The sequence below is a fragment of the Schistocerca americana genome, unplaced genomic scaffold (genome assembly GCF_021461395.2).
Source record: "Schistocerca americana isolate TAMUIC-IGC-003095 unplaced genomic scaffold, iqSchAmer2.1 HiC_scaffold_1264, whole genome shotgun sequence".
Lineage (NCBI taxonomy): Eukaryota > Metazoa > Arthropoda > Insecta > Orthoptera > Acrididae > Schistocerca > Schistocerca americana.
Genome location: NW_025725335.1, coordinates 6,451 through 33,988, shown reverse-complemented (window position 1 = coordinate 33,988; position 27,538 = coordinate 6,451). Strand labels below are relative to the sequence as shown.

Genomic DNA, 27,538 nt, shown 5'->3' with positions numbered 1-27,538 from the left:
TTGTGAGGAAGTTAATTTAAGAAAGAGACATGTTGCTACAGGTAGAGGAGCATACATTCTGATATCAGTCGCACTTGTCAGCGCACCTCACAGCTCACCATGAAAGGGAAGCACAGCTACCAGGGGCAACACACATTCGAAAGACAGTACAGATTGTGAGAGACTACACTGATGGGAGATGGCACATACTATTAGGAAGTGACTCTATTGAAGGACAGAACGTGAAGCGTGGACACCACTCCTTTTGAGGGCAGCATCCCTACTGAGGACAGCGCATTATGTGAGGACAGAACATCTTGGGATGGTAGAACCACACAATGTGAGCTCAGCTTGCTCTGCAAGGTGGGCTTGTCATGCATTGTATGTGAGTACAGCACAGCTTGCAAGGATGGCACACCTCGCGAAGACGGCACACCAAGCGAGGACGGCACACCAAGCGAGGACGGCACACCAAGCGAGGACGGCACACCAAGCGAGGACGGCACACCAAGCGAGGACGGCACACCAAGCGAGGACGGCACACCAAGCGAGGACGGCACACCAAGCGAGGACGGCACACCTTGCGAGGACGGCACACCTTGCGAGGACGGCACACCAAGCGAGGACGGCACACCAAGCGAGGACGGCACACCAAGCGAGGACGGCACACCAAGCGAGGACGGCACACCAAGCGAGGACGGCACACCTTGCGCGGACGGCACACCTTGCGCGGACGGCACACCTTGCGCGGACGGCACACCTTGCGCGGACGGCACACCTTGCGCGGACGGCACACCTTGCGCGGACGGCACACCTTGCGCGGACGGCACAGCTTGCGAGGACGGCACACCTTGCGAGGACGGCACACCTTGCGAGGACGGCACACCTTGCGAGGACGGCACACCTTGCGAGGACGGCACACCTTGCGAGGACGGCACACCTTGCGAGGACGGCACACCAAGCGAGGACGGCACACCAAGCGAGGACGGCACACCATTCGAGGACGGCACTCCATTCGAGGACGGCACACCATTCGAGGACGACACACCATTCGAGGACGGCACACCATTCGAGGACGGCACACCATTCGAGGACGGCACACCATTCGAGGATGGCACATCATTCGAAGATGGCACACCATGTGAGGATGGCACACCATGCAGGGACAGCACACCTCACAAGCACTGCACACTTAGTGAAGACTGCACACCTGTGAAGTTAGGATGCCTTGTGAAGACAGCTCGCCCTGCAAAGACACCTTCAGAACACAAGACACCAATAAAATTGCACACCTACTGAGTACATCAAGTGTTAAGAAGATGGCAGATATGCAGGGGACAGCTCACTTTAGGCAGTCCGCACACCTTAAAGGGAGAGCACATGTTGGAATGAGAGGACATTTTATAAGGGAGGCTTACCCCATGAGGAGAGAATGCCTTGTAATGTTAGTACACTGTGTGGGGATAGGACAATATATGAAGATGGCATATTTTGTGAAAAATTATGTGTTCCAATGACTGCATGCCTTCTGATTGCTGCACTCATTATGAGGTTAGCACATGTTGGCAGTACAGCTCACCATGTGGGGGGCAGAATAATTTTCATGGACAGCACAACCAGTGAGGACAGCTCACCTTGCACAGAATGCACACCCCTTGCAAGGACAAAACAGCCCGCAAGGAAAGGACATCTTTCGAGGACAACACACCTTGTGCAGCAGCATACTTTTTGAGGACGGCGTATCTTATGAGAACAGCAAATATTTTCAGGACCGTTAAAGAAGCGAGGACAGAACACCATATTAAGGTACAACATGTTGGGAGGAAAAACACATTTTCTGATAAGTGCATATTGTGCCATGCCATTCCTGCTCACCTTATGATGAGTGCAAAATCTGTGAGGACAGTACAGCTTACATTGACGGCACAGATATTGACACCGGCAATCCTCACAATGACAGAACATGTAGTTAGTGTATCTGACCTTGTGAACACAGCATACTTTTTGATGACAGCACAGCACACATTGCAAGGACAGCACACCTTGTGTGGGAAGCACACCTTGCGGGGACAGCACAATTTGTGGGGACAGCGCAATTTGCGAGGACAGCACAACTTGTGAGGACAGCACAAGTTGACAGTGCTGCACAAGTTGCGAGTACAGCACAACTTGTGAGGACAGCACAAGTTGACAGTACTGCACAAGTTGCGAGTACAGCACAACTTGCGAGGACAGCACAGCTTGAAAGGACAGCACAGCTTGAGAGGACAGCACAGCTTGCGAGGACAGCACAGGTTGCAAGGACAGCACAGCTTGCGAGGACAACAAACTTTTTGATTAACCTAGTGGATGCCATTACTCTAGTACGTTCAGTAACTGTTTCATTTGCAGCAACCTTAATGTATATAGTAACACTTGCATGTACAGATACACTAAAATGAATAGGAAGAACTTCACATTCAGCGGTTTTACCTGATAGAACATGAATAGTGTGTGCTGCAACTCTTGCATGCACAGTATCTCTAATGTACAGAGTAAGTGTTGGGTAAGCAGTCACTTCTCCATGCAAGGTAACTCTTGCAAGTTGAGTAACAGATGCTTTTGCAATCCTCACAATGACAGAACACGTAGTTAGTGTATGTGACCTTGTGAACACAGCATACTTTGAGGACAGCACAGCACACATTGCAAGGACAGCACACCTTGCGAGGGAAGCACACCTTGTGGGGACAGTAAAAGTTGCGAGAACAACACAGCTTGCGAGGACAGCACAGCTTGCGAGGACAGCACAGCTTGCGAGGACAGCACAGCTTGCGAGGACAGCTCAACTTGAGAGGACAGCACAACTTGAGAGGACAGCACAGCTTGCGAGGACAGCACAGCTTGCGAGGACAGCTCAACTTGAGAGGATAGCTCAACTTGAGTGGATAGCTTAACTTGAGAGGATAGCTCAACTTGAGAGGATAGCTCAACTTGAGAGGATAGCTCAACTTGAGAGGATAGCTCAACTTGAGAGGATAGCTCAACTTGAGAGGATAGCTCAACTTGAGAGGACAGCACAACTTGAGAGGACAGCTCAACTTGAGAGGGCAGCTCAACTTGAGATGGCAGCTCAACTTGAGAGGGCAGCTCAACTTGAGAGGGCAGCTCAACTTCAGTGTACAGCCCAACTTGAGAGGAAATCTCAACCTGAGAGGACACCTCAACCTGAGAGGACAGCTCAACTTGAGAGGACAGTCCATCTGTATAGGACAGCTCAACTGTAGAGGACAGCTCAACTTGAGAGGACAGCTCAACTTGAGAGGACAGCACAACTTGCGAAGGCAGCACAACTTGCGAGGACAGCAAAGCTTGCGAGGACAGCAAAGCTTGTGAGGACAGCAAAGCTTGTGAGGACAGCAAAGCTTGTGAGGACAGCACAGCTTGCGAGGACAGCACAGCTTGTGAGGACAGCACAGCTTGCGAGGACAGCACAGTTAGCGAGGACAGCACAGCTTGCGAGGACAGCACAGCTTGCGAGGACAGCACAGCTTGCGGAGACAGCACAGCTTGAGAGGACAGCACAGCTTGCGAGGTCAGCACACCTTGCGAGGGCAGCACACCTTGCGAGGACAGCATAGCTTGCGAGGACAGCACAGCTTGCGAGGAGAGCACAGCTTGTGAGAACAGCTCAGCTTGCGAGGTCAGCACAGCTTGCGAGGACAGCACAGCTTGTGAGGACAGCACAGCTTGCGAGGGCGGCACAGCTTGCGAGGACGGCACAGCTTACAAAGACGGCACAGCTTGCGAGGACAGCACAGCTTGCGAGGACAGCACAGCTTGCGAGGACAACACAGGTTGTGGGGACAGCACAGCTTGCGTGGACAGCACAGGTTGCGAGGACAGCACGGCTTGCGAGGACAGCACGGCTTGCGAGGACAGCACAGCTTGCGAGGACAGCACAGCTTGCGAGGACAGCACAGCTTGCGAGCTCAGCACAGCTTGCGAGGACAGCACAGCTTGCGAGGACAGCACAGCTTGCGAGGACAGCACAGCTTGCGAGGACAGCACAGCTTGCGAGGACAGGACAACTTGCGAGGACAGCACAGCTTGCGAGGACAGCACAGCTTGCGAGGACAGCACAGCTTGCGAGGTCAGCACACCTTGCGAGGGCAGCACACCTTGCCAGGACAGCACAGCTTGCGAGGACAGCACAGCTTGCGAGGAGAGCACAGCTTGCGAGGACAGCTCAGCTTGCGAGGTCAGCACAGCATGCGAGGACAGCACAGCTTGCGAGGACAGCACAGCTTGCGAGGACGGCACAGCTTGCGAGGACGGCACAGCTTACAAAGACGGCACAGCTTGCGAGGACAGCACAGCTTGCGAGGACAGCACAGCTTGCGAGGACAACACAGGTTGCGGGGACAGCACAGCTTGCGTGGACAGCACAGGTTGCGAGGACAGCATTACTTGAGAGGACAGCTCAACTTGAGAGGACAGCTCAACTTTGGAGGACAGCTCAACATAAGAGGGCAGCTCAACTTGAGAGGGCAGCTCAACTTGAGAGGGCAGCTCAACTTGAGAGGGCAGCTCAACTTGTGAGGACAGCTGAACTTGAGAGGGCAGCACAACTTGCGAGGACTGCACAACTTGCAAGAACAGCAAAGGTCGCGAGGACAGCAAAGCTTGCGAGGACAGCAAAGCTTGCGAGGACAGCAAAAGTCGCAAGGACAGCACGGCTCGCGAGGACAGCACAGCTTGCGAGGAGAGCACAGCTTGCGAGGACAGCACAAATTGGGAGGACAGCACAGCTTTCGAGGACAGCACAGCTTGCGATGACAGCACAACTTGCGAGGACAGCACGGCTTGCGAGGACAGCTCAACTTGAGAGGACAGCTCAACTTGAGAGGACAGCTCAGCTTTGGAGGACAGCTCAACATAAGAGGGCAGCTCAACTTGAGAGGACAGCTCAACTTGAGAGGACAGCTCAACTTGAGAGGACAGCTCAACTTGAGAGGACAGCACTACTTGAGAGGAAAGCACAACATGCGAAGACAGCAAAGCTTGCGAAGACAGCACGGCCGGCGAGGACAGCACGGCTTGCGAGGACAGCAAGGCTTGCGATGACAGCACAGCTTGCGAGGACAGTACAGCTTGCGAGGACAGCGCAGCTTGCGAGGACAGCACAGCTTGCGAGGACAGCACAGCTAACGCGGACAGCACAGCTTGCGAGGACAGCACAGCTTGCGAGGACAGCACAGCTTGCGAGGACAGCACAGCTTGCGAGGACGGCACAGCTTGCGAGGACGGCACAGCTTACAAAGACGGCACAGCTTGCGAGCACAGCACAGCTTGCGAGGACAGCACAGCTTGCGAGGACAACACAGGTTGCGGGGACAGCACAGCTTGCGTGGACAGCACAGGTTGCGAGGACAGCACGGCTTGCGAGGACAGCACAGCTTGCGAGGACAGCACAGCTTGCGAGGACAGCATAGCTTGCGAGGACAGGACAGCTTGCGAGGACAGCACAGCTTGTGAGGATGGCACAGCTTGCGAGGATGGCACAGCTTGCAAGGACATCACAGCTTGCGAGGACAGCTCAACTTGAGAGGACAGCTGAAATTGAGAGGACAGCTCAACTTGAGAGGACAGCTCAACTTCAGAGGACAGCAAAACTTGAGAGGACTGCTCAACTTGAGAGGGCTGCTCAGCTTCAGAGGGCAGCTCAACTAGAGAGGGCAGCTCAACTTGAGAGGGCAGCTCAACTTGAGAGGGCAGCTCAACTTGAGAGGGCAGCTCAACTTCAGTGTACAGCTCAACTTGAGAGGAAATCTCAACCTGAGAGGACACCTCAACCTGAGAGGACAGCTCAACTTGAGAGGACAGCACAACTTACAAGGACAGGAAAGCTTGCGAGGACAGCAAAGCTTGTGAGGACAGCAAAGCTTGTGAGGACAGCACGGCTTGCGAGGACAGCAAGGCTTGCGTGGACAGCACGGCTTCCGAGGACAGCACGGCTTGCAAGGACAGCACGGCTTGTGAGGACAGCACACCTGGCGAGGACAGCACGGCTTGCAAGGACAGCACGGCTTGCGAGGACAGCACAGCTTGCGAGGAGAGCACAGCTTGCGAGGACAGCACAGCTTGGGAGGACAGCACAGCTTTCGAGGACAGCACAGCTTGCGATGACAGCACAACTTGCGAGGACAGCACGGCCTTCGAGGACAGCTCAACTTGAGAGGACAGCTCAACTTGAGAGGACAGCTCAACTTGAGAGGACAGCTCAACTTGAGAGGACAGCTCAACTTGACAGGACAGCTTAAATTGAGAGGACAGCTCAACTTGAAAGGGCAGCTCAACTTGAGAGGACAGCTCATCTAGCGAGGACAGCTCATCTGAAGAGGACAGCTCAACATCAGAGGACAGCTAAACTTGAAGGAGAGGTCAACTTGAGAGGACATCTCAACTTGAGAGGACAGTTCAACTTGAGAGGACAGCTTAACTTGAGGGGACAGCTCAACTTGAGAGGACAGCTCAACTAGAGAAGGCAGCTCATCTTAAGAGGACAGCTCAACTTGAGGGGACAGCTCAACTTGGGAGGGCAGCTCAACTTGAGAGGGCAGCTCAACTTGAGAGGGCAGCTCAACTTGAGATGGCAGCTCAACTTGAGAGGGCAGCTCAACTTGAGAGGGCAGCTCAACTTCAGTGTACAGCCCAACTTGAGAGGAAATCTCAACCTGAGAGGACACCTCAACCTGAGAGGACAGCTCAACTTGAGAGGACAGTCCATCTGTTTAGGACAGCTCAACTGTAGAGGACAGCTCAACTTGAGAGGACAGCTCAACTTGAGAGGACAGCACAACTTGCGAAGGCAGCACAACTTGCGAGAACAGCAAAGCTTGTGAGGACAGCAAAGCTTGTGAGGACAGCAAAGCTTGTGAGGACAGCACAGCTTGCGAGGACAGCACAGCTTGCGAGGACAGCACAGCTTGCGAGGACAGCACAGCTTGCGAGGACAGCACAGCTTGCGAGGACAGCACAGCTTGCGAGCTCAGCACAGCTTGCGAGGACAGCACAGCTTGCGAGGACAGCACAGCTTGCGAGGACAGCTTAGCTTGCGAGGACAGCACAGCTTGCGAGGACAGCACAGCTAGCGAGGACAGCACAGCTTGCGAGGACAGCACAGCTTGCGAGGACAGCACAGCTTGCGAGGACAGCACAGCTTGCGAGGACAGCACAGCTTGCGAGGTCAGCACACCTTGCGAGGGCAGCACACCTTGCGAGGGCAGCACAGCTTGCGAGGACAGCACAGCTTGCGAGGAGAGCACAGCTTGCGAGAACAGCTCAGCTTGCGAGGTCAGCACAGCTTGCGAGGACAGCACAGCTTGTGAGGACAGCACAGCTTGCGAGGACGGCACAGCTTGCGAGGACGGCACAGCTTACAAAGACGGCACAGCTTGCGAGGACAGCACAGCTTGCGAGGACAGCACAGCTTGCGAGGACAACACAGGTTGCGGGGACAGCACAGCTTGCGTTGACAGCACAGGTTGCGAGGACAGCACGGCTTGCGAGGACAGCACGGCTTGCGAGGACAGCACAGCTTGCGAGGACAGCACAGCTTGCGAGGACAGCATAGCTTGCGGGGACAGCACAGCTTGCGAGCTCAGCACAGCTTGCGAGGACAGCACAGCTTGCGAGGACAGCACAGCTTGCGAGGACAGCACAGCTTGCGAGGACAGCATAGCTTGCGAGGACAGCACAACTTGCGAGGACAGCACAGCTTGCGAGGACAGCACAGGTTGCGAGGACAGCACAGCTTGCTAGGTCAGCACACCTTGCGAGGGCAGCACACCTTGCGAGGACAGCACAGCTTGCGAGGACAGCACAGCTTGCGAGGAGAGCACAGCTTGCGAGGATAGCTCAGCTTGCGAGGTCAGCACAGCTTGCGAGGACAGCACAGCTTGCGAGGACAGCACAGCTTGCGAGGACGGCACAGCTTGCGAGGACGGCACAGCTTACAAAGACGGCACAGCTTGCGAGGACACACAGCTTGCGAGGACAGCACAGCTTGCGAGGACAACACAGGTTGCGGGGACAGCACAGCTTGCGTGGACAGCACAGGTTGTGAGGACAGCACGGCTTGCGAGAACAGCACGGCTTGCGAGGACAGCACAGCTTGCGAGGACAGCACAGCTTGCGAGGACAGCATAGCTTGCGAGGACAGCACGGCTTGCGAGGACAGCACAGCTTGCGAGGAGGGCTCAGCTTGCGAGGACGGCACAGCTTGCGAGGACAGGAAAGCTTGCGAGGACAGCAAAGCTTGTGAGGACTGCAAAGCTTGTGAGGACAGCACGGCTTGCGAGGACAGCAAGGCTTGCGTGGACAGCACACCTTGCGAAGGCTGCACTCCTTGCAAAGGCTGGACTCCTTGCAAAGGCTGCACACCTTGCGAAGGCTGCACTCCTTGCGAAGGCTGCACTCCTTGCGAAGGCTGCACTCCTTGCAAAGGCTGCACTCCTTGTGAAGGCTGCACGCCTTGCGAAGGCAGCACTCCGAGAAAAGGGTGCACTCCAAGCGAAGGCTGCACTCCGAGCGAAGGTTGCACTCCGAGCAAAGGTTGCACTCCGAGCAAAGGTTGCACTCTGAGCAAGGATTGTACTCCGTGCGAAGGTTGCACTCCGAGCAACGGTTGCACTCCATCCAAAGGCTGCACTCCATGCGAAAACTGCATTTCATTCGAAGGCTGCACCCCGTGCATACGCTGCATCCTGTGCAAAGAATGCACTCTGTGCAAAGGCTGTGCTCCTTACGTTGGCTGCACTTCTTGCGAACGCTGCACTCCGTTCGAAGGCTGCACACAGTGCGATGGTTGCACTTCATGGGAAGGCTGCACTCCATGCGAATGCTGCACTCCATGCGAAGGCTGCACTCCATGCTAAGGCTGCACTCCATGCGAAGGCTGCACTCCATGCGAAGGCTGCACTCCATGCAAAGGCTGCACTCCATGCGCAGGCTACACTCCATGCGAAGGCTACACTCCATGCGAAGGCTACACTCCATGCGAAGGCTACACACCATGCGAAGGCTACACTCCATGCGAAGGCTACACTCCATGCGAAGGCTACACTCCATGCAAAGGCTACACTCCATGCGAAGGCTACACTCCATGCGAAGGCTACACTCCATGCAAAGGCTACACTCCATGCAAAGGCTACACTCCATGCAAAGGCTACACTCCATGCAATGGCTACACTCCATGCAAAGGCTACACTCCATGCAATGGCTACACTCCATGCAAAGGCTACACTCCATGCGAAGGCTACACTCCATGCGAAGGCTGCACTCTGTTCGAGGGCTGCACTCTGTTCGAGGGCTGCACTCTGTGTGAAACCTGCTGCACTGCATGCAAAGACTGAACTCTGTGCGAAGGGTGTACTCCGTGTGGAGGCTACATTTTCTGCGAAATGTGTACTCCTAGTGACGGCTGCACTCCATGCAGAGACTACACTCCATGTGGAGGCTGCACTCCCTGCGGAGGCTGCACTCAATGTGAACGTTGCAGTCATTGAGAAGGCTACAGTCATTGAAAGTCTCACTCTTTGCAAGGGCTGCACTCCTTAAAAATTCTGCACACCTTGCAAAGTCTTTACACACTGTTATTACTGCATAGTCTGATTTCATCACTCCTATTAAGTGAGAAGATCTTTGTGGACGTCATGCAGTGTAAGGACTGCAAACCATGTCCAAGCATCATGACGTGTAGGCAGTACACCTTGTGCGATAACTCTCTTAATGAAATAATCCCAGATTGTGAGGAAGTTAATTTAAGAAAGAGACATGTTGCTACAGGTAGAGGAGCATACATTCTGATATCAGTCGCACTTGTCAGCGCACCTCACAGCTCACCATGAAAGGGAAGCACAGCTACCAGGGGCAACACACATTCGAAAGACAGTACAGATTGTGAGAGACTACACTGATGGGAGATGGCACATACTATTAGGAAGTGACTCTATTGAAGGACAGAACGTGAAGCGTGGACACCACTCCTTTTGAGGGCAGCATCCCTACTGAGGACAGCGCATTATGTGAGGACAGAACATCTTGGGATGGTAGAACCACACAATGTGAGCTCAGCTTGCTCTGCAAGGTGGGCTTGTCATGCATTGTATGTGAGTACAGCACAGCTTGCAAGGATGGCACACCTCGCGAAGACGGCACACCAAGCGAGGACGGCACACCAAGCGAGGACGGCACACCAAGCGAGGACGGCACACCAAGCGAGGACGGCACACCAAGCGAGGACGGCACACCAAGCGAGGACGGCACACCAAGCGAGGACGGCACACCAAGCGAGGACGGCACACCTTGCGAGGACGGCACACCTTGCGAGGACGGCACACCAAGCGAGGACGGCACACCAAGCGAGGACGGCACACCAAGCGAGGATGGCACACCAAGCGAGGACGGCACACCAAGCGAGGACGGCACACCTTGCGCGGACGGCACACCTTGCGCGGACGGCACACCTTGCGCGGACGGCACACCTTGCGCGGACGGCACACCTTGCGCGGACGGCACACCTTGCGCGGACGGCACACCTTGCGCGGACGGCACAGCTTGCGAGGACGGCACACCTTGCGAGGACGGCACACCTTGCGAGGACGGCACACCTTGCGAGGACGGCACACCTTGCGAGGACGGCACACCTTGCGAGGACGGCACACCTTGCGAGGACGGCACACCAAGCGAGGACGGCACACCAAGCGAGGACGGCACACCATTCGAGGACGGCACTCCATTCGAGGACGGCACACCATTCGAGGACGACACACCATTCGAGGACGGCACACCATTCGAGGACGGCACACCATTCGAGGACGGCACACCATTCGAGGATGGCACATCATTCGAAGATGGCACACCATGTGAGGATGGCACACCATGCAGGGACAGCACACCTCACAAGCACTGCACACTTAGTGAAGACTGCACACCTGTGAAGTTAGGATGCCTTGTGAAGACAGCTCGCCCTGCAAAGACACCTTCAGAACACAAGACACCAATAAAATTGCACACCTACTGAGTACATCAAGTGTTAAGAAGATGGCAGATATGCAGGGGACAGCTCACTTTAGGCAGTCCGCACACCTTAAAGGGAGAGCACATGTTGGAATGAGAGGACATTTTATAAGGGAGGCTTACCCCATGAGGAGAGAATGCCTTGTAATGTTAGTACACTGTGTGGGGATAGGACAATATATGAAGATGGCATATTTTGTGAAAAATTATGTGTTCCAATGACTGCATGCCTTCTGATTGCTGCACTCATTATGAGGTTAGCACATGTTGGCAGTACAGCTCACCATGTGGGGGGCAGAATAATTTTCATGGACAGCACAACCAGTGAGGACAGCTCACCTTGCACAGAATGCACACCCCTTGCAAGGACAAAACAGCCCGCAAGGAAAGGACATCTTTCGAGGACAACACACCTTGTGCAGCAGCATACTTTTTGAGGACGGCGTATCTTATGAGAACAGCAAATATTTTCAGGACCGTTAAAGAAGCGAGGACAGAACACCATATTAAGGTACAACATGTTGGGAGGAAAAACACATTTTCTGATAAGTGCATATTGTGCCATGCCATTCCTGCTCACCTTATGATGAGTGCAAAATCTGTGAGGACAGTACAGCTTACATTGACGGCACAGATATTGACACCGGCAATCCTCACAATGACAGAACATGTAGTTAGTGTATCTGACCTTGTGAACACAGCATACTTTTTGATGACAGCACAGCACACATTGCAAGGACAGCACACCTTGTGTGGGAAGCACACCTTGCGGGGACAGCACAATTTGTGGGGACAGCGCAATTTGCGAGGACAGCACAACTTGTGAGGACAGCACAAGTTGACAGTGCTGCACAAGTTGCGAGTACAGCACAACTTGTGAGGACAGCACAAGTTGACAGTACTGCACAAGTTGCGAGTACAGCACAACTTGCGAGGACAGCACAGCTTGAAAGGACAGCACAGCTTGAGAGGACAGCACAGCTTGCGAGGACAGCACAGGTTGCAAGGACAGCACAGCTTGCGAGGACAACAAACTTTTTGATTAACCTAGTGGATGCCATTACTCTAGTACGTTCAGTAACTGTTTCATTTGCAGCAACCTTAATGTATATAGTAACACTTGCATGTACAGATACACTAAAATGAATAGGAAGAACTTCACATTCAGCGGTTTTACCTGATAGAACATGAATAGTGTGTGCTGCAACTCTTGCATGCACAGTATCTCTAATGTACAGAGTAAGTGTTGGGTAAGCAGTCACTTCTCCATGCAAGGTAACTCTTGCAAGTTGAGTAACAGATGCTTTTGCAATCCTCACAATGACAGAACACGTAGTTAGTGTATGTGACCTTGTGAACACAGCATACTTTGAGGACAGCACAGCACACATTGCAAGGACAGCACACCTTGCGAGGGAAGCACACCTTGTGGGGACAGTAAAAGTTGCGAGAACAACACAGCTTGCGAGGACAGCACAGCTTGCGAGGACAGCACAGCTTGCGAGGACAGCACAGCTTGCGAGGACAGCTCAACTTGAGAGGACAGCACAACTTGAGAGGACAGCACAGCTTGCGAGGACAGCACAGCTTGCGAGGACAGCTCAACTTGAGAGGATAGCTCAACTTGAGTGGATAGCTTAACTTGAGAGGATAGCTCAACTTGAGAGGATAGCTCAACTTGAGAGGATAGCTCAACTTGAGAGGATAGCTCAACTTGAGAGGATAGCTCAACTTGAGAGGATAGCTCAACTTGAGAGGACAGCACAACTTGAGAGGACAGCTCAACTTGAGAGGGCAGCTCAACTTGAGATGGCAGCTCAACTTGAGAGGGCAGCTCAACTTGAGAGGGCAGCTCAACTTCAGTGTACAGCCCAACTTGAGAGGAAATCTCAACCTGAGAGGACACCTCAACCTGAGAGGACAGCTCAACTTGAGAGGACAGTCCATCTGTATAGGACAGCTCAACTGTAGAGGACAGCTCAACTTGAGAGGACAGCTCAACTTGAGAGGACAGCACAACTTGCGAAGGCAGCACAACTTGCGAGGACAGCAAAGCTTGCGAGGACAGCAAAGCTTGTGAGGACAGCAAAGCTTGTGAGGACAGCAAAGCTTGTGAGGACAGCACAGCTTGCGAGGACAGCACAGCTTGTGAGGACAGCACAGCTTGCGAGGACAGCACAGTTAGCGAGGACAGCACAGCTTGCGAGGACAGCACAGCTTGCGAGGACAGCACAGCTTGCGGAGACAGCACAGCTTGAGAGGACAGCACAGCTTGCGAGGTCAGCACACCTTGCGAGGGCAGCACACCTTGCGAGGACAGCATAGCTTGCGAGGACAGCACAGCTTGCGAGGAGAGCACAGCTTGTGAGAACAGCTCAGCTTGCGAGGTCAGCACAGCTTGCGAGGACAGCACAGCTTGTGAGGACAGCACAGCTTGCGAGGGCGGCACAGCTTGCGAGGACGGCACAGCTTACAAAGACGGCACAGCTTGCGAGGACAGCACAGCTTGCGAGGACAGCACAGCTTGCGAGGACAACACAGGTTGTGGGGACAGCACAGCTTGCGTGGACAGCACAGGTTGCGAGGACAGCACGGCTTGCGAGGACAGCACGGCTTGCGAGGACAGCACAGCTTGCGAGGACAGCACAGCTTGCGAGGACAGCACAGCTTGCGAGCTCAGCACAGCTTGCGAGGACAGCACAGCTTGCGAGGACAGCACAGCTTGCGAGGACAGCACAGCTTGCGAGGACAGCACAGCTTGCGAGGACAGGACAACTTGCGAGGACAGCACAGCTTGCGAGGACAGCACAGCTTGCGAGGACAGCACAGCTTGCGAGGTCAGCACACCTTGCGAGGGCAGCACACCTTGCCAGGACAGCACAGCTTGCGAGGACAGCACAGCTTGCGAGGAGAGCACAGCTTGCGAGGACAGCTCAGCTTGCGAGGTCAGCACAGCATGCGAGGACAGCACAGCTTGCGAGGACAGCACAGCTTGCGAGGACGGCACAGCTTGCGAGGACGGCACAGCTTACAAAGACGGTACAGCTTGCGAGGACAGCACAGCTTGCGAGGACAGCACAGCTTGCGAGGACAACACAGGTTGCGGGGACAGCACAGCTTGCGTGGACAGCACAGGTTGCGAGGACAGCATTACTTGAGAGGACAGCTCAACTTGAGAGGACAGCTCAACTTTGGAGGACAGCTCAACATAAGAGGGCAGCTCAACTTGAGAGGGCAGCTCAACTTGAGAGGGCAGCTCAACTTGAGAGGGCAGCTCAACTTGTGAGGACAGCTGAACTTGAGAGGGCAGCACAACTTGCGAGGACTGCACAACTTGCAAGAACAGCAAAGGTCGCGAGGACAGCAAAGCTTGCGAGGACAGCAAAGCTTGCGAGGACAGCAAAAGTCGCAAGGACAGCACGGCTCGCGAGGACAGCACAGCTTGCGAGGAGAGCACAGCTTGCGAGGACAGCACAAATTGGGAGGACAGCACAGCTTTCGAGGACAGCACAGCTTGCGATGACAGCACAACTTGCGAGGACAGCACGGCTTGCGAGGACAGCTCAACTTGAGAGGACAGCTCAACTTGAGAGGACAGCTCAGCTTTGGAGGACAGCTCAACATAAGAGGGCAGCTCAACTTGAGAGGACAGCTCAACTTGAGAGGACAGCTCAACTTGAGAGGACAGCTCAACTTGAGAGGACAGCACTACTTGAGAGGAAAGCACAACATGCGAAGACAGCAAAGCTTGCGAAGACAGCACGGCCGGCGAGGACAGCACGGCTTGCGAGGACAGCAAGGCTTGCGATGACAGCACAGCTTGCGAGGACAGTACAGCTTGCGAGGACAGCGCAGCTTGCGAGGACAGCACAGCTTGCGAGGACAGCACAGCTAACGCGGACAGCACAGCTTGCGAGGACAGCACAGCTTGCGAGGACAGCACAGCTTGCGAGGACAGCACAGCTTGCGAGGACGGCACAGCTTGCGAGGACGGCACAGCTTACAAAGACGGCACAGCTTGCGAGCACAGCACAGCTTGCGAGGACAGCACAGCTTGCGAGGACAACACAGGTTGCGGGGACAGCACAGCTTGCGTGGACAGCACAGGTTGCGAGGACAGCACGGCTTGCGAGGACAGCACAGCTTGCGAGGACAGCACAGCTTGCGAGGACAGCATAGCTTGCGAGGACAGGACAGCTTGCGAGGACAGCACAGCTTGTGAGGATGGCACAGCTTGCGAGGATGGCACAGCTTGCAAGGACATCACAGCTTGCGAGGACAGCTCAACTTGAGAGGACAGCTGAAATTGAGAGGACAGCTCAACTTGAGAGGACAGCTCAACTTCAGAGGACAGCAAAACTTGAGAGGACTGCTCAACTTGAGAGGGCTGCTCAGCTTCAGAGGGCAGCTCAACTAGAGAGGGCAGCTCAACTTGAGAGGGCAGCTCAACTTGAGAGGGCAGCTCAACTTGAGAGGGCAGCTCAACTTCAGTGTACAGCTCAACTTGAGAGGAAATCTCAACCTGAGAGGACACCTCAACCTGAGAGGACAGCTCAACTTGAGAGGACAGCACAACTTACAAGGACAGGAAAGCTTGCGAGGACAGCAAAGCTTGTGAGGACAGCAAAGCTTGTGAGGACAGCACGGCTTGCGAGGACAGCAAGGCTTGCGTGGACAGCACGGCTTCCGAGGACAGCACGGCTTGCAAGGACAGCACGGCTTGTGAGGACAGCACACCTGGCGAGGACAGCACGGCTTGCAAGGACAGCACGGCTTGCGAGGACAGCACAGCTTGCGAGGAGAGCACAGCTTGCGAGGACAGCACAGCTTGGGAGGACAGCACAGCTTTCGAGGACAGCACAGCTTGCGATGACAGCACAACTTGCGAGGACAGCACGGCCTTCGAGGACAGCTCAACTTGAGAGGACAGCTCAACTTGAGAGGACAGCTCAACTTGAGAGGACAGCTCAACTTGAGAGGACAGCTCAACTTGACAGGACAGCTTAAATTGAGAGGACAGCTCAACTTGAAAGGGCAGCTCAACTTGAGAGGACAGCTCATCTAGCGAGGACAGCTCATCTGAAGAGGACAGCTCAACATCAGAGGACAGCTAAACTTGAAGGAGAGGTCAACTTGAGAGGACATCTCAACTTGAGAGGACAGTTCAACTTGAGAGGACAGCTTAACTTGAGGGGACAGCTCAACTTGAGAGGACAGCTCAACTAGAGAAGGCAGCTCATCTTAAGAGGACAGCTCAACTTGAGGGGACAGCTCAACTTGGGAGGGCAGCTCAACTTGAGAGGGCAGCTCAACTTGAGAGGGCAGCTCAACTTGAGATGGCAGCTCAACTTGAGAGGGCAGCTCAACTTGAGAGGGCAGCTCAACTTCAGTGTACAGCCCAACTTGAGAGGAAATCTCAACCTGAGAGGACACCTCAACCTGAGAGGACAGCTCAACTTGAGAGGACAGTCCATCTGTTTAGGACAGCTCAACTGTAGAGGACAGCTCAACTTGAGAGGACAGCTCAACTTGAGAGGACAGCACAACTTGCGAAGGCAGCACAACTTGCGAGAACAGCAAAGCTTGTGAGGACAGCAAAGCTTGTGAGGACAGCAAAGCTTGTGAGGACAGCACAGCTTGCGAGGACAGCACAGCTTGCGAGGACAGCACAGCTTGCGAGGACAGCACAGCTTGCGAGGACAGCACAGCTTGCGAGGACAGCACAGCTTGCGAGCTCAGCACAGCTTGCGAGGACAGCACAGCTTGCGAGGACAGCACAGCTTGCGAGGACAGCTTAGCTTGCGAGGACAGCACAGCTTGCGAGGACAGCACAGCTAGCGAGGACAGCACAGCTTGCGAGGACAGCACAGCTTGCGAGGACAGCACAGCTTGCGAGGACAGCACAGCTTGCGAGGACAGCACAGCTTGCGAGGTCAGCACACCTTGCGAGGGCAGCACACCTTGCGAGGGCAGCACAGCTTGCGAGGACAGCACAGCTTGCGAGGAGAGCACAGCTTGCGAGAACAGCTCAGCTTGCGAGGTCAGCACAGCTTGCGAGGACAGCACAGCTTGTGAGGACAGCACAGCTTGCGAGGACGGCACAGCTTGCGAGGACGGCACAGCTTACAAAGACGGCACAGCTTGCGAGGACAGCACAGCTTGCGAGGACAGCACAGCTTGCGAGGACAACACAGGTTGCGGGGACAGCACAGCTTGCGTTGACAGCACAGGTTGCGAGGACAGCACGGCTTGCGAGGACAGCACGGCTTGCGAGGACAGCACAGCTTGCGAGGACAGCACAGCTTGCGAGGACAGCATAGCTTGCGGGGACAGCACAGCTTGCGAGCTCAGCACAGCTTGCGAGGACAGCACAGCTTGCGAGGACAGCACAGCTTGCGAGGACAGCACAGCTTGCGAGGACAGCATAGCTTGCGAGGACAGCACAACTTGCGAGGACAGCACAGCTTGCGAGGACAGCACAGGTTGCGAGGACAGCACAGCTTGCTAGGTCAGCACACCTTGCGAGGGCAGCACACCTTGCGAGGACAGCACAGCTTGCGAGGACAGCACAGCTTGCGAGGAGAGCACAGCTTGCGAGGATAGCTCAGCTTGCGAGGTCAGCACAGCTTGCGAGGACAGCACAGCTTGCGAGGACAGCACAGCTTGCGAGGACGGCACAGCTTGCGAGGACGGCACAGCTTACAAAGACGGCACAGCTTGCGAGGACACACAGCTTGCGAGGACAGCACAGCTTGCGAGGACAACACAGGTTGCGGGGACAGCACAGCTTGCGTGGACAGCACAGGTTGTGAGGACAGCACGGCTTGCGAGAACAGCACGGCTTGCGAGGACAGCACAGCTTGCGAGGACAGCACAGCTTGCGAGGACAGCATAGCTTGCGAGGACAGCACGGCTTGCGAGGACAGCACAGCTTGCGAGGAGGGCTCAGCTTGCGAGGACGGCACAGCTTGCGAGGACAGGAAAGCTTGCGAGGACAGCAAAGCTTGTGAGGACTGCAAAGCTTGTGAGGACAGCACGGCTTGCGAGGACAGCAAGGCTTGCGTGGACAGCACACCTTGCGAAGGCTGCACTCCTTGCAAAGGCTGGACTCCTTGCAAAGGCTGCACACCTTGCGAAGGCTGCACTCCTTGCGAAGGCTGCACTCCTTGCGAAGGCTGCACTCCTTGCAAAGGCTGCACTCCTTGTGAAGGCTGCACGCCTTGCGAAGGCAGCACTCCGAGAAAAGGGTGCACTCCAAGCGAAGGCTGCACTCCGAGCGAAGGTTGCACTCCGAGCAAAGGTTGCACTCCGAGCAAAGGTTGCACTCTGAGCAAGGATTGTACTCCGTGCGAAGGTTGCACTCCGAGCAACGGTTGCACTCCATCCAAAGGCTGCACTCCATGCGAAAACTGCATTTCATTCGAAGGCTGCACCCCGTGCATACGCTGCATCCTGTGCAAAGAATGCACTCTGTGCAAAGGCTGTGCTCCTTACGTTGGCTGCACTTCTTGCGAACGCTGCACTCCGTTCGAAGGCTGCACACAGTGCGATGGTTGCACTTCATGGGAAGGCTGCACTCCATGCGAATGCTGCACTCCATGCGAAGGCTGCACTCCATGCTAAGGCTGCACTCCATGCGAAGGCTGCACTCCATGCGAAGGCTGCACTCCATGCAAAGGCTGCACTCCATGCGCAGGCTACACTCCATGCGAAGGCTACACTCCATGCGAAGGCTACACTCCATGCGAAGGCTACACACCATGCGAAGGCTACACTCCATGCGAAGGCTACACTCCATGCGAAGGCTACACTCCATGCAAAGGCTACACTCCATGCGAAGGCTACACTCCATGCGAAGGCTACACTCCATGCAAAGGCTACACTCCATGCAAAGGCTACACTCCATGCAAAGGCTACACTCCATGCAATGGCTACACTCCATGCAAAGGCTACACTCCATGCAATGGCTACACTCCATGCAAAGGCTACACTCCATGCGAAGGCTACACTCCATGCGAAGGCTGCACTCTGTTCGAGGGCTGCACTCTGTTCGAGGGCTGCACTCTGTGTGAAACCTGCTGCACTGCATGCAAAGACTGAACTCTGTGCGAAGGGTGTACTCCGTGTGGAGGCTACATTTTCTGCGAAATGTGTACTCCTAGTGACGGCTGCACTCCATGCAGAGACTACACTCCATGTGGAGGCTGCACTCCCTGCGGAGGCTGCACTCAATGTGAACGTTGCAGTCATTGAGAAGGCTACAGTCATTGAAAGTCTCACTCTTTGCAAGGGCTGCACTCCTTAAAAATTCTGCACACCTTGCAAAGTCTTTACACACTGTTATTACTGCATAGTCTGATTTCATCACTCCTATTAAGTGAGAAGATCTTTGTGGACGTCATGCAGTGTAAGGACTGCAAACCATGTCCAAGCATCATGACGTGTAGGCAGTACACCTTGTGCGATAACTCTCTTAATGAAATAATCCCAGATTGTGAGGAAGTTAATTTAAGAAAGAGACATGTTGCTACAGGTAGAGGAGCATACATTCTGATATCAGTCGCACTTGTCAGCGCACCTCACAGCTCACCATGAAAGGGAAGCACAGCTACCAGGGGCAACACACATTCGAAAGACAGTACAGATTGTGAGAGACTACACTGATGGGAGATGGCACATACTATTAGGAAGTGACTCTATTGAAGGACAGAACGTGAAGCGTGGACACCACTCCTTTTGAGGGCAGCATCCCTACTGAGGACAGCGCATTATGTGAGGACAGAACATCTTGGGATGGTAGAACCACACAATGTGAGCTCAGCTTGCTCTGCAAGGTGGGCTTGTCATGCATTGTATGTGAGTACAGCACAGCTTGCAAGGATGGCACACCTCGCGAAGACGGCACACCAAGCGAGGACGGCACACCAAGCGAGGACGGCACACGAAGGGAGGACGGCACACCAAGCGAGGACGGCACACCAAGCGAGGACGGCACACCAAGCGAGGACGGCACACCAAGCGAGGACGGCACACCAAGCGAGGACGGCACACCAAGCGAGGACGGCACACCTTGCGAGGACGGCACACCTTGCGAGGACGGCACACCAAGCGAGGACGGCACACCAAGCGAGGACGGCACACCAAGCGAGGATGGCACACCAAGCGAGGACGGCACACCAAGCGAGGACGGCACACCTTGCGCGGACGGCACACCTTGCGCGGACGGCACACCTTGCGCGGACGGCACACCTTGCGCGGACGGCACACCTTGCGCGGACGGCACACCTTGCGCGGACGGCACACCTTGCGCGGACGGCACAGCTTGCGAGGACGGCACACCTTGCGAGGACGGCACACCTTGCGAGGACGGCACACCTTGCGAGGACGGCACACCTTGCGAGGACGGCACACCTTGCGAGGACGGCACACCTTGCGAGGACGGCACACCAAGCGAGGACGGCACACCAAGCGAGGACGGCACACCATTCGAGGACGGCACTCCATTCGAGGACGGCACACCATTCGAGGACGACACACCATTCGAGGACGGCACACCATTCGAGGACGGCACACCATTCGAGGACGGCACACCATTCGAGGATGGCACATCATTCGAAGATGGCACACCATGTGAGGATTGCACACCATGCAGGGACAGCACACCTCACAAGCACTGCACACTTAGTGAAGACTGCACACCTGTGAAGTTAGGATGCCTTGTGAAGACAGCTCGCCCTGCAAAGACACCTTCAGAACACAAGACACCAATAAAATTGCACACCTACTGAGTACATCAAGTGTTAAGAAGATGGCAGATATGCAGGGGACAGCTCACTTTAGGCAGTCCGCACACCTTAAAGGGAGAGCACATGTTGGAATGAGAGGACATTTTATAAGGGAGGCTTACCCCATGAGGAGAGAATGCCTTGTAATGTTAGTACACTGTGTGGGGATAGGACAATATATGAAGATGGCATATTTTGTGAAAAATTATGTGTTCCAATGACTGCATGCCTTCTGATTGCTGCACTCATTATGAGGTTAGCACATGTTGGCAGTACAGCTCACCATGTGGGGGGCAGAATAATTTTCATGGACAGCACAACCAGTGAGGACAGCTCACCTTGCACAGAATGCACACCCCTTGCAAGGACAAAACAGCCCGCAAGGAAAGGACATCTTTCGAGGACAACACACCTTGTGCAGCAGCATACTTTTTGAGGACGGCGTATCTTATGAGAACAGCAAATATTTTCAGGACCGTTAAAGAAGCGAGGACAGAACACCATATTAAGGTACAACATGTTGGGAGGAAAAACACATTTTCTGATAAGTGCATATTGTGCCATGCCATTCCTGCTCACCTTATGATGAGTGCAAAATCTGTGAGGACAGTACAGCTTACATTGACGGCACAGATATTGACACCGGCAATCCTCACAATGACAGAACATGTAGTTAGTGTATCTGACCTTGTGAACACAGCATACTTTTTGATGACAGCACAGCACACATTGCAAGGACAGCACACCTTGTGTGGGAAGCACACCTTGCGGGGACAGCACAATTTGTGGGGACAGCGCAATTTGCGAGGACAGCACAACTTGTGAGGACAGCACAAGTTGACAGTGCTGCACAAGTTGCGAGTACAGCACAACTTGTGAGGACAGCACAAGTTGACAGTACTGCACAAGTTGCGAGTACAGCACAACTTGCGAGGACAGCACAGCTTGAAAGGACAGCACAGCTTGAGAGGACAGCACAGCTTGCGAGGACAGCACAGGTTGCAAGGACAGCACAGCTTGCGAGGACAACAAACTTTTTGATTAACCTAGTGGATGCCATTACTCTAGTACGTTCAGTAACTGTTTCATTTGCAGCAACCTTAATGTATATAGTAACACTTGCATGTACAGATACACTAAAATGAATAGGAAGAACTTCACATTCAGCGGTTTTACCTGATAGAACATGAATAGTGTGTGCTGCAACTCTTGCATGCACAGTATCTCTAATGTACAGAGTAAGTGTTGGGTAAGCAGTCACTTCTCCATGCAAGGTAACTCTTGCAAGTTGAGTAACAGATGCTTTTGCAATCCTCACAATGACAGAACACGTAGTTAGTGTATGTGACCTTGTGAACACAGCATACTTTGAGGACAGCACAGCACACATTGCAAGGACAGCACACCTTGCGAGGGAAGCACACCTTGTGGGGACAGTAAAAGTTGCGAGAACAACACAGCTTGCGAGGACAGCACAGCTTGCGAGGACAGCACAGCTTGCGAGGACAGCACAGCTTGCGAGGACAGCTCAACTTGAGAGGACAGCACAACTTGAGAGGACAGCACAGCTTGCGAGGACAGCACAGCTTGCGAGGACAGCTCAACTTGAGAGGATAGCTCAACTTGAGTGGATAGCTTAACTTGAGAGGATAGCTCAACTTGAGAGGATAGCTCAACTTGAGAGGATAGCTCAACTTGAGAGGATAGCTCAACTTGAGAGGATAGCTCAACTTGAGAGGATAGCTCAACTTGAGAGGACAGCACAACTTGAGAGGACAGCTCAACTTGAGAGGGCAGCTCAACTTGAGATGGCAGCTCAACTTGAGAGGGCAGCTCAACTTGAGAGGGCAGCTCAACTTCAGTGTACAGCCCAACTTGAGAGGAAATCTCAACCTGAGAGGACACCTCAACCTGAGAGGACAGCTCAACTTGAGAGGACAGTCCATCTGTATAGGACAGCTCAACTGTAGAGGACAGCTCAACTTGAGAGGACAGCTCAACTTGAGAGGACAGCACAACTTGCGAAGGCAGCACAACTTGCGAGGACAGCAAAGCTTGCGAGGACAGCAAAGCTTGTGAGGACAGCAAAGCTTGTGAGGACAGCAAAGCTTGTGAGGACAGCACAGCTTGCGAGGACAGCACAGCTTGTGAGGACAGCACAGCTTGCGAGGACAGCACAGTTAGCGAGGACAGCACAGCTTGCGAGGACAGCACAGCTTGCGAGGACAGCACAGCTTGCGGAGACAGCACAGCTTGAGAGGACAGCACAGCTTGCGAGGTCAGCACACCTTGCGAGGGCAGCACACCTTGCGAGGACAGCATAGCTTGCGAGGACAGCACAGCTTGCGAGGAGAGCACAGCTTGTGAGAACAGCTCAGCTTGCGAGGTCAGCACAGCTTGCGAGGACAGCACAGCTTGTGAGGACAGCACAGCTTGCGAGGGCGGCACAGCTTGCGAGGACGGCACAGCTTACAAAGACGGCACAGCTTGCGAGGACAGCACAGCTTGCGAGGACAGCACAGCTTGCGAGGACAACACAGGTTGTGGGGACAGCACAGCTTGCGTGGACAGCACAGGTTGCGAGGACAGCACGGCTTGCGAGGACAGCACGGCTTGCGAGGACAGCACAGCTTGCGAGGACAGCACAGCTTGCGAGGACAGCACAGCTTGCGAGCTCAGCACAGCTTGCGAGGACAGCACAGCTTGCGAGGACAGCACAGCTTGCGAGGACAGCACAGCTTGCGAGGACAGCACAGCTTGCGAGGACAGGACAACTTGCGAGGACAGCACAGCTTGCGAGGACAGCACAGCTTGCGAGGACAGCACAGCTTGCGAGGTCAGCACACCTTGCGAGGGCAGCACACCTTGCCAGGACAGCACAGCTTGCGAGGACAGCACAGCTTGCGAGGAGAGCACAGCTTGCGAGGACAGCTCAGCTTGCGAGGTCAGCACAGCATGCGAGGACAGCACAGCTTGCGAGGACAGCACAGCTTGCGAGGACGGCACAGCTTGCGAGGACGGCACAGCTTACAAAGACGGCACAGCTTGCGAGGACAGCACAGCTTGCGAGGACAGCACAGCTTGCGAGGACAACACAGGTTGCGGGGACAGCACAGCTTGCGTGGACAGCACAGGTTGCGAGGACAGCATTACTTGAGAGGACAGCTCAACTTGAGAGGACAGCTCAACTTTGGAGGACAGCTCAACATAAGAGGGCAGCTCAACTTGAGAGGGCAGCTCAACTTGAGAGGGCAGCTCAACTTGAGAGGGCAGCTCAACTTGTGAGGACAGCTGAACTTGAGAGGGCAGCACAACTTGCGAGGACTGCACAACTTGCAAGAACAGCAAAGGTCGCGAGGACAGCAAAGCTTGCGAGGACAGCAAAGCTTGCGAGGACAGCAAAAGTCGCAAGGACAGCACGGCTCGCGAGGACAGCACAGCTTGCGAGGAGAGCACAGCTTGCGAGGACAGCACAAATTGGGAGGACAGCACAGCTTTCGAGGACAGCACAGCTTGCGATGACAGCACAACTTGCGAGGACAGCACGGCTTGCGAGGACAGCTCAACTTGAGAGGACAGCTCAACTTGAGAGGACAGCTCAGCTTTGGAGGACAGCTCAACATAAGAGGGCAGCTCAACTTGAGAGGACAGCTCAACTTGAGAGGACAGCTCAACTTGAGAGGACAGCTCAACTTGAGAGGACAGCACTACTTGAGAGGAAAGCACAACATGCGAAGACAGCAAAGCTTGCGAAGACAGCACGGCCGGCGAGGACAGCACGGCTTGCGAGGACAGCAAGGCTTGCGATGACAGCACAGCTTGCGAGGACAGTACAGCTTGCGAGGACAGCGCAGCTTGCGAGGACAGCACAGCTTGCGAGGACAGCACAGCTAACGCGGACAGCACAGCTTGCGAGGACAGCACAGCTTGCGAGGACAGCACAGCTTGCGAGGACAGCACAGCTTGCGAGGACGGCACAGCTTGCGAGGACGGCACAGCTTACAAAGACGGCACAGCTTGCGAGCACAGCACAGCTTGCGAGGACAGCACAGCTTGCGAGGACAACACAGGTTGCGGGGACAGCACAGCTTGCGTGGACAGCACAGGTTGCGAGGACAGCACGGCTTGCGAGGACAGCACAGCTTGCGAGGACAGCACAGCTTGCGAGGACAGCATAGCTTGCGAGGACAGGACAGCTTGCGAGGACAGCACAGCTTGTGAGGATGGCACAGCTTGCGAGGATGGCACAGCTTGCAAGGACATCACAGCTTGCGAGGACAGCTCAACTTGAGAGGACAGCTGAAATTGAGAGGACAGCTCAACTTGAGAGGACAGCTCAACTTCAGAGGACAGCAAAACTTGAGAGGACTGCTCAACTTGAGAGGGCTGCTCAGCTTCAGAGGGCAGCTCAACTAGAGAGGGCAGCTCAACTTGAGAGGGCAGCTCAACTTGAGAGGGCAGCTCAACTTGAGAGGGCAGCTCAACTTCAGTGTACAGCTCAACTTGAGAGGAAATCTCAACCTGAGAGGACACCTCAACCTGAGAGGACAGCTCAACTTGAGAGGACAGCACAACTTACAAGGACAGGAAAGCTTGCGAGGACAGCAAAGCTTGTGAGGACAGCAAAGCTTGTGAGGACAGCACGGCTTGCGAGGACAGCAAGGCTTGCGTGGACAGCACGGCTTCCGAGGACAGCACGGCTTGCAAGGACAGCACGGCTTGTGAGGACAGCACACCTGGCGAGGACAGCACGGCTTGCAAGGACAGCACGGCTTGCGAGGACAGCACAGCTTGCGAGGAGAGCACAGCTTGCGAGGACAGCACAGCTTGGGAGGACAGCACAGCTTTCGAGGACAGCACAGCTTGCGATGACAGCACAACTTGCGAGGACAGCACGGCCTTCGAGGACAGCTCAACTTGAGAGGACAGCTCAACTTGAGAGGACAGCTCAACTTGAGAGGACAGCTCAACTTGAGAGGACAGCTCAACTTGACAGGACAGCTTAAATTGAGAGGACAGCTCAACTTGAAAGGGCAGCTCAACTTGAGAGGACAGCTCATCTAGCGAGGACAGCTCATCTGAAGAGGACAGCTCAACATCAGAGGACAGCTAAACTTGAAGGAGAGGTCAACTTGAGAGGACATCTCAACTTGAGAGGACAGTTCAACTTGAGAGGACAGCTTAACTTGAGGGGACAGCTCAACTTGAGAGGACAGCTCAACTAGAGAAGGCAGCTCATCTTAAGAGGACAGCTCAACTTGAGGGGACAGCTCAACTTGGGAGGGCAGCTCAACTTGAGAGGGCAGCTCAACTTGAGAGGGCAGCTCAACTTGAGATGGCAGCTCAACTTGAGAGGGCAGCTCAACTTGAGAGGGCAGCTCAACTTCAGTGTACAGCCCAACTTGAGAGGAAATCTCAACCTGAGAGGACACCTCAACCTGAGAGGACAGCTCAACTTGAGAGGACAGTCCATCTGTTTAGGACAGCTCAACTGTAGAGGACAGCTCAACTTGAGAGGACAGCTCAACTTGAGAGGACAGCACAACTTGCGAAGGCAGCACAACTTGCGAGAACAGCAAAGCTTGTGAGGACAGCAAAGCTTGTGAGGACAGCAAAGCTTGTGAGGACAGCACAGCTTGCGAGGACAGCACAGCTTGCGAGGACAGCACAGCTTGCGAGGACAGCACAGCTTGCGAGGACAGCACAGCTTGCGAGGACAGCACAGCTTGCGAGCTCAGCACAGCTTGCGAGGACAGCACAGCTTGCGAGGACAGCACAGCTTGCGAGGACAGCTTAGCTTGCGAGGACAGCACAGCTTGCGAGGACAGCACAGCTAGCGAGGACAGCACAGCTTGCGAGGACAGCACAGCTTGCGAGGACAGCACAGCTTGCGAGGACAGCACAGCTTGCGAGGACAGCACAGCTTGCGAGGTCAGCACACCTTGCGAGGGCAGCACACCTTGCGAGGGCAGCACAGCTTGCGAGGACAGCACAGCTTGCGAGGAGAGCACAGCTTGCGAGAACAGCTCAGCTTGCGAGGTCAGCACAGCTTGCGAGGACAGCACAGCTTGTGAGGACAGCACAGCTTGCGAGGACGGCACAGCTTGCGAGGACGGCACAGCTTACAAAGACGGCACAGCTTGCGAGGACAGCACAGCTTGCGAGGACAGCACAGCTTGCGAGGACAACACAGGTTGCGGGGACAGCACAGCTTGCGTTGACAGCACAGGTTGCGAGGACAGCACGGCTTGCGAGGACAGCACGGCTTGCGAGGACAGCACAGCTTGCGAGGACAGCACAGCTTGCGAGGACAGCATAGCTTGCGGGGACAGCACAGCTTGCGAGCTCAGCACAGCTTGCGAGGACAGCACAGCTTGCGAGGACAGCACAGCTTGCGAGGACAGCACAGCTTGCGAGGACAGCATAGCTTGCGAGGACAGCACAACTTGCGAGGACAGCACAGCTTGCGAGGACAGCACAGGTTGCGAGGACAGCACAGCTTGCTAGGTCAGCACACCTTGCGAGGGCAGCACACCTTGCGAGGACAGCACAGCTTGCGAGGACAGCACAGCTTGCGAGGAGAGCACAGCTTGCGAGGATAGCTCAGCTTGCGAGGTCAGCACAGCTTGCGAGGACAGCACAGCTTGCGAGGACAGCACAGCTTGCGAGGACGGCACAGCTTGCGAGGACGGCACAGCTTACAAAGACGGCAC

The 27,538-nt window shown here is 54.8% G+C and overlaps 5 protein-coding genes across 5 annotated transcripts; all 5 read left to right on the top strand.

Annotated features, from left to right (window-relative positions):
- Positions 1-342: 342 nt before the first annotated feature.
- On the top strand, positions 343-4,432 carry LOC124564002 (the record flags this gene model as incomplete). The annotated part of the gene is made up of 4 exons (XM_047130990.1): positions 343-1,196; positions 1,994-2,342; positions 3,091-3,350; positions 3,577-4,432. Coding segments are annotated over 4 exons (2,319 nt in total), but the record flags the coding sequence as incomplete, so codon positions are not given.
- A 2,178-nt stretch (positions 4,433-6,610) lies between these two features.
- On the top strand, positions 6,611-7,782 carry LOC124564000 (prestalk protein-like). The gene is made up of 2 exons (XM_047130989.1): positions 6,611-6,665; positions 6,830-7,782. Exons 1-2 carry the CDS (start codon positions 6,611-6,613, stop codon positions 7,780-7,782), a joined length of 1,008 nt encoding a protein of 335 aa, XP_046986945.1.
- Positions 7,783-16,376: 8,594 nt separating this feature from the next.
- On the top strand, positions 16,377-17,548 carry LOC124563999 (prestalk protein-like). Its single transcript, XM_047130988.1, has 2 exons — positions 16,377-16,431; positions 16,596-17,548. The coding sequence occupies exons 1-2, from the start codon at positions 16,377-16,379 to the stop codon at positions 17,546-17,548; spliced, it is 1,008 nt and encodes a 335-aa protein (XP_046986944.1).
- Positions 17,549-19,476: 1,928 nt separating this feature from the next.
- Positions 19,477-23,982, top strand: LOC124563998. Its single transcript, XM_047130987.1, has 5 exons — positions 19,477-19,573; positions 19,912-20,746; positions 21,544-21,892; positions 22,641-22,900; positions 23,127-23,982. The coding sequence occupies exons 1-5, from the start codon at positions 19,477-19,479 to the stop codon at positions 23,980-23,982; spliced, it is 2,397 nt and encodes a 798-aa protein (XP_046986943.1).
- A 2,178-nt stretch (positions 23,983-26,160) lies between these two features.
- LOC124563997 (prestalk protein-like) lies at positions 26,161-27,332 on the top strand. The gene is made up of 2 exons (XM_047130986.1): positions 26,161-26,215; positions 26,380-27,332. Exons 1-2 carry the CDS (start codon positions 26,161-26,163, stop codon positions 27,330-27,332), a joined length of 1,008 nt encoding a protein of 335 aa, XP_046986942.1.
- The last annotated feature ends 206 nt before the right edge of the window (positions 27,333-27,538 follow it).

Coding starts and splice junctions, on each gene's coding strand:
- LOC124564000 (XM_047130989.1), top strand. CDS start 6,611: ATGGCAGCTCAACTTGAGAGGGCAGCTCAACTTGAGAGGGCAGCTCAA. Junction 6,666..6,829: donor GAGGGCAGCTCAACTTCAGT/GTACAGCCCAAC, acceptor CAACTTGCGAAG/GCAGCACAACTTGCGAGAAC.
- LOC124563999 (XM_047130988.1), top strand. CDS start 16,377: ATGGCAGCTCAACTTGAGAGGGCAGCTCAACTTGAGAGGGCAGCTCAA. Junction 16,432..16,595: donor GAGGGCAGCTCAACTTCAGT/GTACAGCCCAAC, acceptor CAACTTGCGAAG/GCAGCACAACTTGCGAGAAC.
- LOC124563998 (XM_047130987.1), top strand. CDS start 19,477: ATGACGTGTAGGCAGTACACCTTGTGCGATAACTCTCTTAATGAAATA. Junction 21,893..22,640: donor TAGTGGATGCCATTACTCTA/GTACGTTCAGTA, acceptor TTGAGATGGCAG/CTCAACTTGAGAGGGCAGCT. Junction 22,901..23,126: donor TTGCGAGGACAGCAAAGCTT/GTGAGGACAGCA, acceptor TTGCGAGGGCAG/CACACCTTGCGAGGACAGCA.
- LOC124563997 (XM_047130986.1), top strand. CDS start 26,161: ATGGCAGCTCAACTTGAGAGGGCAGCTCAACTTGAGAGGGCAGCTCAA. Junction 26,216..26,379: donor GAGGGCAGCTCAACTTCAGT/GTACAGCCCAAC, acceptor CAACTTGCGAAG/GCAGCACAACTTGCGAGAAC.